We start from the raw sequence: 13735 nt of genomic DNA on the forward strand, positions 1-13735 counted from the left end.
TAAAGACGGAAGGAGTGAGAAAAGAGATTTTCGAGGAGAGAAGTATGAATTGGAATCTCATTAATACCATTATATAGGTATCTTTACTGTTCTTTGGGTTCACAGGTTTCTGTTTGTTTGGATTGTCTATTTAATTGTTGAATTACAAATGGAAAATCAGAACTAAAAAACCAAGGTGAGGGTTTAGTTCTGGCTAAATGTATAGGTGAGTTTCTTTTCTATACCAGGAGGGGGTGATACAGGAATAAAGAAAGGATTTTGTGTCCAAGATGCATTCTTGCTATCAAATGGAATTGTGGGTGCCATTTGCATCCTTGGGCTTGATTTATCTTTATAATGAGGTTTCTTTATTGGGCACTTAGGCCATCAGCTTACTTTAAGTAAGTGTCTGGCAGGGGCAGGTGTTGTGGCATAGCGGGTTAAGCTGCCACTTGGATTGCCTGCATTCCGTATCAGAGGGCTGGCTCAGCTCCCTGCTACTCTTCATTTCCAATCTAGCTTCTTGCTAATGTGCCCGGAAGTCAACAGACGATGGTCCAAGTACTTGGATTCCTGCCACCCATGTGGGAGACCTGGATGGAGTTCTGAGCTCCTGGCTTTGGCCTGGTCCAACTCCAGCTACTGTGGGCATTTGGCAAGTAAGCCAGTAGATGAAAAATTCTCTCTCTCTCTCTTTCTCTCGCTCTCCCACCCCTCTCTTCTGCTTCCTCTCCCTCTTTCTCTCCTTCTTACTCTGTCACTCTACTTTTCAGACAAATAAATAAATAAATTTTCTTTAAAAAAGTCTCTGGCAAAGATCCTACTAGTTACTGAATTTATGCAGACTGGGGTGAGCAGAAATCTATATTCTACTCAAGAACCACCAAGTCCTGAACATTCTAAAGTCCCCTAAAGGTGCCCGGTGCCTCTTATTTTTGCCTCCACAGTGATAGTTTTCTTTTCCAGGAATTCTTGCCATAGACACTCCTCATCCCAGGAATTCTACTCTGTATCATCTCACCAAGCAGCTCTTAGAGAAATATCACAAGGAAGTGAGGCCAGTTCACGACTGGACCAAGGCCACCACCATCTATCTGGACCTGTTTGTCCATGCCATATTGGATGTGGTAAGGACCATCTTGCCCTTTCTTATTCTTGGTAGCCTCCTTTAAAACTACTTGCAGTTCATGAAGGAGCATGAGAGAGGTTATATTTTTGAACTTGTAGGAGAGTTGTTCTCTATTCATTTTAGCCATTAGTAGTTATTATGCAAATCATGCTTTCCAGCCTCCCAACTGACATCGTAAGGGGCAAATAGTCAGAAAATGAATTTTGTGGAATTAAGAGGTTTTAAAGAATTGTTGTCAGGGCTGATGCTATGGCGTAGAAGGTAACGCCGCCACGTGGAATAGTGTGGAATCTACAGATCAAAGGAGAGAATTGCCACCTTAACAAAATTGTTTTACAATTCTTGAACATGACATACCTCTTAATACATTTAGGTTACAGCTGTATTTTCTGGTTTTCTGTGTGGAGGTTTTATATATTTATCATTAAGTTTATCCTGAAGCATTTTATGCCATGATAAATACTATTTAAAGTTCTCTATTTTCTAGTGATTTGCTTTTAGTATATAGAAATATTGGTTTTGTATGCTGCCTTTGTATCCTGTGACCTTGCCAAATTTGCTTTTCAATTATAGTAGTTTTTTAATAATATTTTTCTATGGGGCTGGCACTGTGGAGTAGCAGGTAAAGCTGCTGCCTGCAGTGCCGGCATCCCACATGGGCCCCTGCACATTCTTGGGAGACCTGGAAGAAGCTCCTGGCTTCAGACTGGCGCAGCTCCAGTTGTTGCCGTCAATTGGGGAGTAAACCAGTAGATGGAAGACCTTTATCTCTCTTTCTCTCTGCCTCTCTGCCTCTCCTTCTTTCTCTGTGTTGTCCTGACTTTCAAATAAACAAACAAATCTTAATAAAAAAATTTCTATATATACAAGTATGTATATATATTTTTACTTCTTCCTTTGTGATCTGTGTGCTCTCTATTACTTTTCTTGTCTTATTGCATTGCCTAAACTATTACAATTTTGCACAGAAAGGGTAAGAACAGACAACCTTGCTTGGTTCTATCCTTAAGAAAAATCTTTCATGAGTAAGTTCAATATTAGTTACAGATTTTTCATAGATTTTCCTTATTAGGTTGAGGAATTTCCTTCCTTTTCCTTATATGCTGAAGTTTTTTTTTAAGAGTATGAGTGCATATTGGACTAGATCAAATGTTTTTTCTACATCTATATGTCATTTTTATTCAATTTATTCAGTAACTATATTGATTGATTTTTCAAATGTTAAAATGCTTCTGCAGTGCCGGTGCCGCAGCTCAATAGGCTAATCCTCCGCCTTGCAGTGCCGGCACACCGGGTTCTAGTCCTGGCGGGGCACCGGTCCTGTCCCGGTCGCCCCTCTTCCAGGCCAGCCCTCTGCTGTGGCCAGGGAAGGCAGTGGAGGATGGCCCAAGTGCTTGGGCCCTGCACCCCATGGGAGACCAGGAGAAGCACCTGGCTCCTGCCATCAGATCAGCACGGTGCGCTGGCCGCAGCTCGCCAGCTGCGGCGGCCATTGGAGGGTGAACCAACGGCAAAGGAAGACCTTTCTCTCTGTCTCTCTCTCACTGTCCACTCTGCCTGTCAAAAAATAAAAATAATAATAATAATAAAAAAACAAACAAACAAATGCTTCTGCATACCTGAGACAAACCACATTTGGTTTTTAAAATATTTTATTTATTTATTTGAAAGGCAGGGTAATAGAGAAGGAGGGACAGAGTGAGTAAGGGGGGCATAGGGAGAGCTTCCATCATCTGGCTCACTTCTTCAAATGCTCAGAATAGGCAGGACTGGGCCAGGCTGAAGCCAGGAGCTGGCGACTCCTTCCAGGTCTGCCACAGGAGTGGCAGAAAACCAAGTATTTGAAGCATCATCTCCTGCCTCCAGGAACATTAACAGGAAGCTGGCTCAGAAACAGAGGTAGAACTCACTCCTAGGCATTCTGATATGGTTTGCAGGTATCTCAAGTAGTGGCTTAACCTGCTATGCAACAGCGTTGTCCACTTGATATATATATATATATATATACATATATATATTTATGTATATATTTCATATATATATGAAATAAGATTTATTTATTTTATTTGAAAGAGTTACACAGAAAGAAAGGAGAAGCAGAGAGAGAGAGAGAGAGGTCTTCCATCTTCTGGTTCACTCCCCAACTGGCTGCAACAGCTAGAGCTGCAACTCCTCTGGGTCTCCCACATGGGTCCAGGGGCTCAAGGACTTGGGCCATCCTCTACTGGTTTCCCAGGTCACAGCAGAGAACTGGATCAGGAGTGGAGCAGCTTGGACTTGAACCAGCACCTATACGGGATGCTGGCACTGCAAGCAGCAGCTTTACCCACTATGCCACAGCGCCACCTCCCCTCCACTTGATATATTTTAAAAATATATTTATTTTCATTTATTTAAAAAAGCAGAGAGAGAGAGAGACAGACAGACAAACAGACACAGAGAGATTTTCTGAACTCTGGTTCATTCTCCAGATGTCCACCACTGTCAGGGCTGGGCCAAGCTGAAACCAAGACCAAGAAATCAGATCATGGGAGTCTCCCAATCTCCTTTTTCAAAATTGTTTTGACTTTTCCAGTCTTTTGCATTTCCATATAAATGAGTTAGAATAAACTCATCAATTTCTACACACACACACACACACACACAAATCCTTCCAGAATTTCAATTGGTATTGCACTGAATCTATATATCCATTAGAGGAGAAATGACATATTAAGTATATTGAGTTGTCCCATCCATGACTGTCATCTGTCTTTCTACATATTTAGTTAATTTCTCTTATTAATGTTTTATACTTTTTTTGTTTTACCCATGTCTTGTTAAATTTATTCCTAAGTAAACGGTATATTAAATTTTAATCTAGTTGTTTGTTGCTAGTCTACAAAAATACAATTGATTCACATATGTTGTCTTTGTATTCTGTGACACTGATACCTCTTTTTAGTTTTAGAGGCTTTTTTGAGTAGATTCTTTCAGATTTTCTATGCAAAAAATAATGTTGCTCATGAGAAAAGACCACTTCATTTTTTTTCTTCCAATCTTTATACCTTTGCTTCTTTTACTGTCTTATTGCACTAGCTAGGACCCCAATATGATGTTGATTAGAAGGGTATATAGAAATCAATTCAATAAATGTTTGACAGCATTGCTAAAGTATTCTACATTGTATTCCAACTTTTGTCCAGTTATTCCATTAATTTCATAAAGATGTTGCCCCTCTCTATGAAATCCTAAATTATCGTTGTTATTTCTTTGGTTATGTCAATTTTTGCTTCATGAGTTTTGAAGCTCTGTTATGACACTTTCAAGATTTTATATCTTCTTGACGAGCCTCTCCTTTCATCATTATGAAATGCCCCTCTTCATCTCTGATAGTATAGGGAGTCTTTTAAAAGTTTATGGAAAAATCTAGCTCTCTGCTGTGGCCTGGGAAAGCAGTAGAAGATGGCCCAAGTGTTTGAGCCCGTGCACCTGGGTGGGAGATCCAGAGGAAGCTCCTGGCTTCTGGCTTCAGATTGGCCCAGCTCCAGCCGTTGCAGCCATTTGGGGAGTGAACCAACGGACGAAAGACCTTTCTCTCTGTCTCTACCTCTCACTGTCTGTAACTCCACCTCTCAAATAAATAACATTTTCAAAAAAAATTTTTTAAGTTTATGGAAAAATTTAATTAAAAAGCGAAGCAATGGGCTGGCACAGCGGCTCACTAGGCTAATCCTCCACCTGTGGCGCCAGCACCCCGGGTTCTAGTCCCAGTCGAGGCACCGGATTCTGTCCCAGTTGCTCCTCTTCCAGTCCAGCTCTCTGCTGTGGCCCGGAGGTGCAGTGAAGGATGGCCCAAGTGCTTGGGCCCTGCACCCGCATGGGAGACCAGGAGAAGCACCTGGCTCCTGCCATCGGATCAGTGCGGTGCGTCGGCCATGGCAGCCATTGGAGGGTGAACCAACGGTAAAGGAAGACCTTTCTGTCTCTCTCTCTCATTGTCCACTCTGCCTATCAAAAAAAAAAAAAAAAAGCAAGGCAAGTTTCTGAGAATTTTTTGAAGCCCTCTGATATTCCATTTCTTAAAGTCCTTCTTATGCCTTCCTTTTTCAAGATATACCTTTGCCAAACCTTTTTTTTTTTAAACAATTTATTTATTTAAAAGGCAGAGTTACAAAGAGGGAGAGAAAGAGAAAGACAGAAAGAGAGAAAGAGAGAGAGAGAGAGAGAGAGAGAAGACATCCTCCATCTGCTGGTTCACTCCCTAAATGTCTTCAACAGTCCAGGCTGGGACAGGCTAAAGCTAGGAGCCTGGAACTCCATCCTGGTTTCCCACATGGGAGGGAGGGGCCCAAGTACTTGGGCCATCTGCTGCTTTCCTAGGTACATTAGCAGGGAACTCGATGGGAAGTGGAGCAGCTGGGACTCAAACCACTGGGATGCTGAGAAGTCACAGGCAACGGCTTAACATTCTGTGCCACAATGCCCCTTTTATTTTCAATTTATTAGTGCCATTTGCATTCAAAGTCATTTCTTGTAGACAGCATGTAGTTAGGGTTTTTTTTCCCAGTTTTAATTTTGAAATAATTATAAATGTATAGGAAATTGCAAAGAATTATGCTGGGAGGTCCATCGCTTGCTCCCTTCATCCAGCCTCCCTCAGTGTTCATACCTCGCACAAAAATAGTACAATGTCAATACTAGGAAAGTGACATTGATGCAACCCACCAAGCTTATTTAGATTTCTCCAGTTTACACTGTGTGTGTGTGTGTGTGTGTGTGGTTCTGTGCCGTTTTATCACATGTGCAGCTTTGTGTAGCCACCACCACAGTCAAGCTACACAGCTGCCTCATCAACACAGGGTTTCCTGGTGCTAATCCATTACACAGACATGTTCTTGCCTCTGGGAATCCCTAAGTCTTGCTAACCACCAAGCTCTTCAGGATCTTTATGTTATTTCAAGAATATTATATACATAGAATCATAACATATATAACCTTTAAGATTGGCTTCTTTAATTTAAAATAATTCCCTGAAGGTTCATCTGTGTTTGCATGCCAACATTTTCTGTTTACTCATTTTTATTACCTAGTAGTATTCCATGTTTTGTTTTGTTTTTTAACAAATTTGACATTTTCATTGAAGTGCTTTATCAAAGTTGCCAAAACAGTCTTGGTATTTTTTTTAGCTGTTTTCTCTTCTGTTCCTTATAGCCTGCCTTATTTTAGGTAATTAAATTTTAAATAAATGCTCAAGGCTGGTGCCACGGCTCAATAGGCTAATCCTCTGCCTGTGGTGCCGGCACACCGGGTTCTAGTCCCAGTAGGGGCACCGGATTCTGTCCCGGTTGCTCCTCTTCCAGTCCAGCTCTCTGCTATGGCCCAGGAAGGCAGTGGAGGATGGCCCAGGTCCTTGGGCCCTGCACCTGCATGGGAGACCAGGAGAAGCACCTGGCTCCTGGGCTTTGGATCAGTGCGGTATGCCGGCTGCAGCGGCCATTGGGGGGTGAACCAATGGAAAAGGAAGACCTTTGTCTCTCTCTCTCACTGTCCACTCTGCTTGTCAAAAAATTGCTTAAAATAATAGAATATTTAAAATATTTGATTTTAGTTCCTCTATTGGATTTTTAGCTATTGTATTGTTTTTTGGAACTTGCTTAAGAAATTTTCATATCATCAACTTATGATAAATAACACTATGACAATTCACATAAAATATACATAATTACATAGTAAGATTGCATCTACCTGCCCTGCATTCTTTATGCTCCTTTTAATCTTCAGTTTAACATTTCATAAACAATATGTCCCACAATATAGGTTTATTATTTTAATTTACTTTGTTTAAATAGCTTAATGATTCCTCTTAAATATATTTAAATGATGTGGGTTGTTTTTTTTTTTTGACAGGTAGAGTTAGACAGTGAGAGAGAGAGAGAGAGAGACAGAGAAGGGTCTTCCTTTTTCCGTTGGTTCACCCCCCAAGTGGCTGCTACGGCCAGCGCGTTGCGGCTGGCGCACTGTGCCAATCCGAAGCCAGGAGCCAGGTGCTTCCTCCTGGTCTCCCATGCGGGTGCAGGGCCCAAGGACCTGGCCATCCTCCATTGCACTCCTGGGCCCCAGCAGAGAGCTGGACTGGAAGAGGAGCAACTGGGACAGAATCTGACGCCCCAACAGGGATTAGAACCCAGTGTGCCGGCACCGCAGGCAGAGGATTAGCCTAGTGAGCTGCGGCGCCCTAAATGATGTGGTTTTCACTGTTAATATCTTAGAACTATGCAGTGGGCCGGCGCCGTGGCTCAACAGGCTAATCCTCCGCCTTGCGGTGCCGGCACACCGGGTTCTAGTCCCGGTCGGGGCACCGATCCTGTCCCGGTTGCCCCTCTTCCAGGCCAGCTCTCTGCTGTGGCCAGGGAGTGCAGTGGAGGATGGCCCAAGTGTTTGGGCTCTGCACCCCATGGGAGACCAGGAGAAGCACCTGGCTCCTGCCATCGGAACAGTGCGGTGCGCCGGCCGCAGCGCGCTACCGCGGCAGCCATTAGAGGGTGAACCAACGGCAAAGGAAGACCTTTCTCTCTGTCTCTCTCTCTCACTGTCCACTCTGCCTGTCAAAAAAAAAAAAAAGAACTATGCAGTGAATAATGGAACTTCTGATTTTTTTTTTTTTACTGAGAATTAGGCAGTGAAATTGATGAAAAATAAAATAGAAACTTAGAGTTTGGGTTTAATATTTTTTCCCTCATTTGAGTTGCTTTAGTGTTATTTTCTTTCAACATAGAGATGTCCCTATTTAGTTGTTTAACAGAAATATTCAATTTGTATTCCCACATACCCCCCTTAACATCAAAATGCATTTTCGCCAGCTTTGTTCTTTGTTCATGCTAGTGTGAATATCTTCACCACCCTCAAACAAAATTCTAGTCTTACATAGCTCCAGTAGAAAACTCTAAGTCTCTCTCTTTTTTTTTAATTTTATTTATTTATTTGACAGGTAGAGTTACAGAAAGAGTGAGAGAGAGACAGAAAGGTCTTCCCTCCGTTGGTTCACTCCCCAAGTGGACATATTGGCCAAAGCTGCGCTGATCCGAAGCCAGGAGCCAGGTGCTTCCTCTCGGTCTCCCCTGAGGGTGCAGGGCCCAAGCACTTGGGCCATCCTCCACTGCCTTCCCGGGCCACAGCAGAGAGCTGGACTGGAAGAGCAACAACTGGGACTAGAACCTGTGCCCATATGGGATGCTGGCGCTGCAGGTGGAGAATTAACCTAGTGTGCCACGGTGCTGGCTCCTTAAGTCTCTTTTCTAGGTGGATATTGAACTAGAATTTTACAGACGTAATTTCTGAGGACTGTTTCTTCTTTTTTTTTTTTATAGTATATCTTTTTTCTTAAAAGATTTATTTTATTTATTTGAAAGAGGTACAGAAAGAGGTCGAGCAGAGAGAGAGGTCTTCCATTTGCTGGTTCACTCCCCAAATGACTGCAAAGGCCAGAGCTGCGCTGATCTGAAGCCTGGAGCCAGGAGCTTCTTCCGGGTCTCCCACGTGGGTGCTGGGGCCCAAGGACTTGGGCTGTCTTCTACTGCTTTCCCAGGGCATAGCAGAGAGCTGGAGCAGAAGTGGGGCAGCTGGGACTTGAACCTGTGCCCATATGAGATGCCAGTGCTACAGATTGGAGCTTTAACCCGTTGTGCCACAGCACTGGCCCCGAGGGCTGTTTCTTAACTTGGTTAAAAGAGATATTATTCCTTGCCATGCGGTTGTCAATAGGTTATTCTGACTGTACTGCACCAGGCATTTTCCAAGAGTAAAAACATTATTTGAAAAACGACACATGCTATGAGCCATGTCATGTGACCACCCCCACCCCCTCCCACTCTGCCAGTGGCAGAGGTATCATCAGCCTTGAGTGAGCAATTGGGTCTCTGCTCCTCCTTCTACTTTCTGACTTCATATTGATTAAGACAAAATAGAATTGCTCAGCCGTTCCTTTAGAGGCTGATTTGGAGATAAATATAGAAAAGGAGTAAGGTATTTCAATCAAAGTATATCAAGTATATCAAATTGAAAATTTTTAAATCTAACTCCTTCTTCCTACCCTGGTAAAAGAAAGTGAAATTACATTCCTGATGGGAAGAATACCATTATTTTCTCAAAGATGTGTTTTCCCCCACTGTTGTAGAATAAACTCATCTGCCACTAGACGATGTTAGATGTGTATTATTGGATGTGGCTAGTTTCCATTTGGAAATCTGGAAAATTCTTCTATTCTCTCCTTCTAGTTTCATCCCTCTCTTTTGACTTACCGTAACGTCTGCCTGTACTCGGTGCTACAAGGAACTTTCGCCCCTTGTGGTTTTCTGCCTGCATGCTGTTCATTCTGTTTCGTGCTCTTCGTTCCCCATCTGTAAAATATCCTAGTCCTTCAAATCTCAGCTCCTGAAAGACGTCTGCTTCATCTCCCCAAGCTGACAATAATGTCTCCTTCCTCTAAATCCACTTAAGTCTGTTTTTCTTATTGTACATATTTATTTGTTAAGCTGTCATGTACCCCAATTTATTATAAGCTATTCATATTCCTCTCAAGTATATACACGGGGACTGGTGCTGTGGTGTAGCGGGTAAAGCCGCCGCCTGCAGTGCCAGCATCTCATATGGGCGCCAGTTTGAGTCCCAGCAGCTAACACTTCCAATCCAGCTCTCTGCTATGGCCTGGAAAAGCAGCAGAAGATGGCCCAAGTCCTTGGGCCCCTGCACCCGCATGGGAGACCCAGAGGAAGCTCCTGGTTCCTGGCTTTGGATCAATGCAGCTCCGGCCATTGTGGCCAATTGGGGAGTGAACCAGTGGATGGAAGACCTTTCTGCCTCTCCTTCTCTCTCTGTGTAACTCTGACTTTCAAATAAATAAATAAATATTTTTTTAAAAAAAAGTATATACATAGCACTGTATATTTTACTCTGAGGATACTGGATCAATGCTTGTCAAATGAATGAAGGAATGAATTAAAAAATAGAAGTACCAACTCTAGACTTGTCTTTTTTCAAAAACATTGCATTTATTTGTTTGAATGTCAGAGTTACATAGAAAGAGAAAGAGATCTTTGGTCCATTTGGTTCACTACCCAAATGGCCACAAGGGTCAGCACTGAGCCAGGACAAATCCAGGAGCCAGGAGCTTCTTCTGGGTCTCCCACATGAGTAGTAGGGGCCCAAGTACTTCGGCCATCTTCTGTTTCTTTTTCCAGGCCATTAGCAGGGAGCTGGTTGAAACTGGAGCAGCCAGGACTGGAGCAGCCGGGACTCGAACTGGTGCCCATATGGGATGCTGGTGTTGCAGGCTGCAGCTTTACCCGCTATGGCACAATGCTAGCCCCTAGGCTTGTCTTGATAAACGATTAGGACTTTGAGTCTCTGAGTATGTTTTGCAATGTCTCTGTTACCTCTAGGAAGGCTGAACCTAAAGTTAGTTCCAGAGGCAGGGGCAGTTTGGAAGTGCAGATTCTGCACTGACAAAGGACGCTCCCTATGTGAATGGATGACTTGTTGGATGCATCTGCCTGCGGCTGAACTGCTGGCAACTTGTGTTTGGAATGAAGAGCTTTCAGCCCAGCTCTCATCACTGCAACCTCGCTTATACTGTTTTGCCTCCTGTTTTATTGATATAAAAGACTACAGTCTTGTCTGAGAATTTCTGGGTATTATGAGTACCTTAGGGAAATCTGATTATAGAGATAATCTACTCAACACTGAAGAGTTTCAATTTGGTTCTATTGAGTTTCGTCAATTCCGAATCCCAGATACCTTTGTATTCCAGTCCATTGACTAGAGCCTCCCAGCCAGACGTTGAGGCATCTGTTTCTATAGTCTCCGGAACTGGGAAAGATAAATAAGAATGTGGGGGAATTATCTGTATATTTGCTAACCACCAATTTAGATCTAAATAGACTCCCTCTGTTAGGAAGACTAATGAATTCCGATTCTCTGAAATATCCTTTGCTTTTAACAAGCAAGATGGAAGGTATCTAAAGAAAAAGAGAGAAAGAGAACGAGCTACACAGAGGGAAATGCTGTGAATAATGCCACCAGAGAACCAATTATATACACCAGCTGGCATTGAGGAACTTGTTTCCTTTGACAAAAAAAAAAAAAAAAAAAAGAAAGAAAAAAGATTTTAGTTTTAGCCTCAAACTACTTTTTACATTGTGTTCCGTAGGGCTGAATGACAAATCTTCCAAGCCACCTCCATAACATGTCAGAAAAAAATTCTTAACATTATTGTTACATTTAGTGTGACAAAGCAATGGGCAAGAAGAGAAAAAAGGACCTATGGCATGGACTTGGCAGTTGATAAGATAAAAAGACAGTGAAAATGAAACACTGAAACGGAGACCCTGGGCCCAGCCTTGGGACTCAGTGAGACGCATTCACAACTTGGTGTGGCAGTGGTGAGGAACCTGCTGAAGACATTTCCTAGATGTACACGTTCATTTCAGAAAGGCATAGCTAACTGCTCTATTTCCCAGTAACACAAATTGCATTTCGGAGTTGTTTTTTAAGTCTGTTTATGGAAACCCTTCCTGATAATAACTAACCCTAGAACTGAGCTTTTTGTGCTTTCGTGGATGAGACTTGATACATTTCAGGATCTTTCAGCTGGTAGAATTTTCAAGGAAGTGGTGTCACCTAATCCTGAATTCTCAATAGAGGTCTTTTTTCAACTACCAAGACCCCCGCTGAGCCAATCTTGGCTGGGAGTCCCCTCTGGTCCTCCTACAAGCTACTCCTTTGGGAAATACTTGTGAATTCAATCTTTTCGCTTTGTACATCACTTTAAAAGCTTCCTTTCCCAAGTATCTATTTAAAGTCCATAAAAATCTGTAGAACAAGTTCATTCAGCCCAGTCTCTGTTGTGCCACCGCAGTGGGTTACTCTGTAGCGGTTCACAATCCCCTCTTCTTTCTCAGGGTACCGGAGAAATGCTTATTTGGTAGCAATTTGCTTTATTGATTGGATAAGGGAAACTTTAATCTAAAAAGTGTATTGTTTCTCTTTCAAATGCTGTCACCCTGTGCGAATGCCTGTGTATGCCTGTCTAGTCTGTGTGCTGTACACTTTTAGCTGCACCAACCTCAGACCCTAGAAGCCCTCCCACTCCTGCCCAGCCTGAATTTTTAAAAAAAATTTTTTTAAAAAAGACCAATTGAGGCCAGCACTGTGGCATGGTAGGCTAAGCCTCCACCTGCAGTACTGACATCCCATATGGGCGCTGGTTTGAGTCCCACATACTACTGTTTCGATCCAGCTCTGTGCTAATGGCTAATGTGCTAATGGAGAGAGCAGTGGAGGATGGCCCAGGTGCTTGTGCCCCTATACCTGGATGGGAGACCCAGAGGAAGCTCCTGGCTCCTGGCTTTGGATCGGCCCAGTTCTGGCAGTTGTGGGCATTTAGGGAGAGAACCAGCAAATGAAGACCTTTCTCTCTGTCTCTCCTTCTCTCTGTCTGTAACTCTGCCTCTCAAATAAATAAAATCTCTTTTTCTTAAAAAAAAAGACCAATTTATTTACTTTTGAAAGGCAGAGTCACAGAGAGTGAGAGACAGAGGCAGAGATCTTGTGTCCACCACACTGCATTCCAAATAGCTGCAGTGGGCCTGGCTGGGTTAGGCCAAAGCCAGGAGTCTGGAGCTTGACCTGGGTCTCCCACATGGATGGCAGGGGTACAAGCACTTGGGCCATCTTCTGCTGCTTTCCCAGGCACATTAACAGGGAGCTGGATCATAAGTGAAGCAGCCAGGACTCAAACCAGTGTTCTGATATGGGACCCCAAAATTGCAGGTAGTGTCTTAACTGTCTGTACCACAACACTAACCTCCCAACCTGAGTTCTTCAGAGTGGTAATCTTGACCATGTACACAAAGAATATGTATTTTTAATGTGGCTGGATACACGACTGGACAATTAATTTAATATGCCCTGTCCTGGGGAGGAAAACAGAATGGCTATTTGCCTTCATGCCATCAACTCCCCAAACACTATGATTTACTGAAATTTGGTGCTGTACTAAATATTACAGAAATACCAAAGTTACATAAGTGACTTTTAAAAAAAAAGATTTATTTATTTTATTTGAAAGGCAGAGTTACAGACAAGCAGAGGCAGAGAAAGAGAGGTCTTGCATCCACTGGTTCACTCCTCAAATGGCCACAATGGCCGGAGCTGCGTTGATCTGAAGCCAGGAGCTTCTTCCAGATCTCTCACGTTGGATTCAGGAGCCCAAGGACTTGGGCCATCTTCCACTACTTTTCCAGGCCATAGCAGACAGCTGAATCAGAAGTGGAACAGCCAGGACTTGAACCTGTGCCCATATGGCATGCCAGCACTGCAGGCAGCAGCTTTACTTGCTATACCACAGTGGCGGCTTTACCTGCTATGCCACAGCACCGGCCCCTCTAAGTGGCTCTTTAGCTTTGAGCCTAAATCAGCAGAGGAAATGCTTTACACATTTCATTTCTTCCTCTTGGATCTCTCTATTGTCTTCTAAGGACGTAGTTTTTAACAATAGGTTATGTACAGAAAACAGTGGGAAACCTGAGTTCAGGGAGAGCTCCATACCAGCTTTCCTATTTATAATTTGCCCAGAAAGTCTTTGAAAAT

General features: G+C 43.1%; 1 protein-coding gene across 1 annotated transcript in view; it reads left to right on the plus strand.

Annotated features, from left to right (window-relative positions):
* The window catches only part of HTR3B (5-hydroxytryptamine receptor 3B), a 33743-nt gene that overhangs the window by 3725 nt on the left and 16283 nt on the right, over nt 1–13735 (plus strand). The window contains exon 2 of the mRNA XM_062198368.1: nt 946–1106. Within this exon, the coding sequence (XP_062054352.1) occupies nt 946–1106 (161 nt within the window). The remainder of the gene's footprint in view (nt 1–945; nt 1107–13735) is intronic.

The sequence above is a fragment of the Lepus europaeus genome, chromosome 7 (assembly GCF_033115175.1).
Source record: "Lepus europaeus isolate LE1 chromosome 7, mLepTim1.pri, whole genome shotgun sequence".
Classification (NCBI taxonomy): domain Eukaryota; kingdom Metazoa; phylum Chordata; class Mammalia; order Lagomorpha; family Leporidae; genus Lepus; species Lepus europaeus.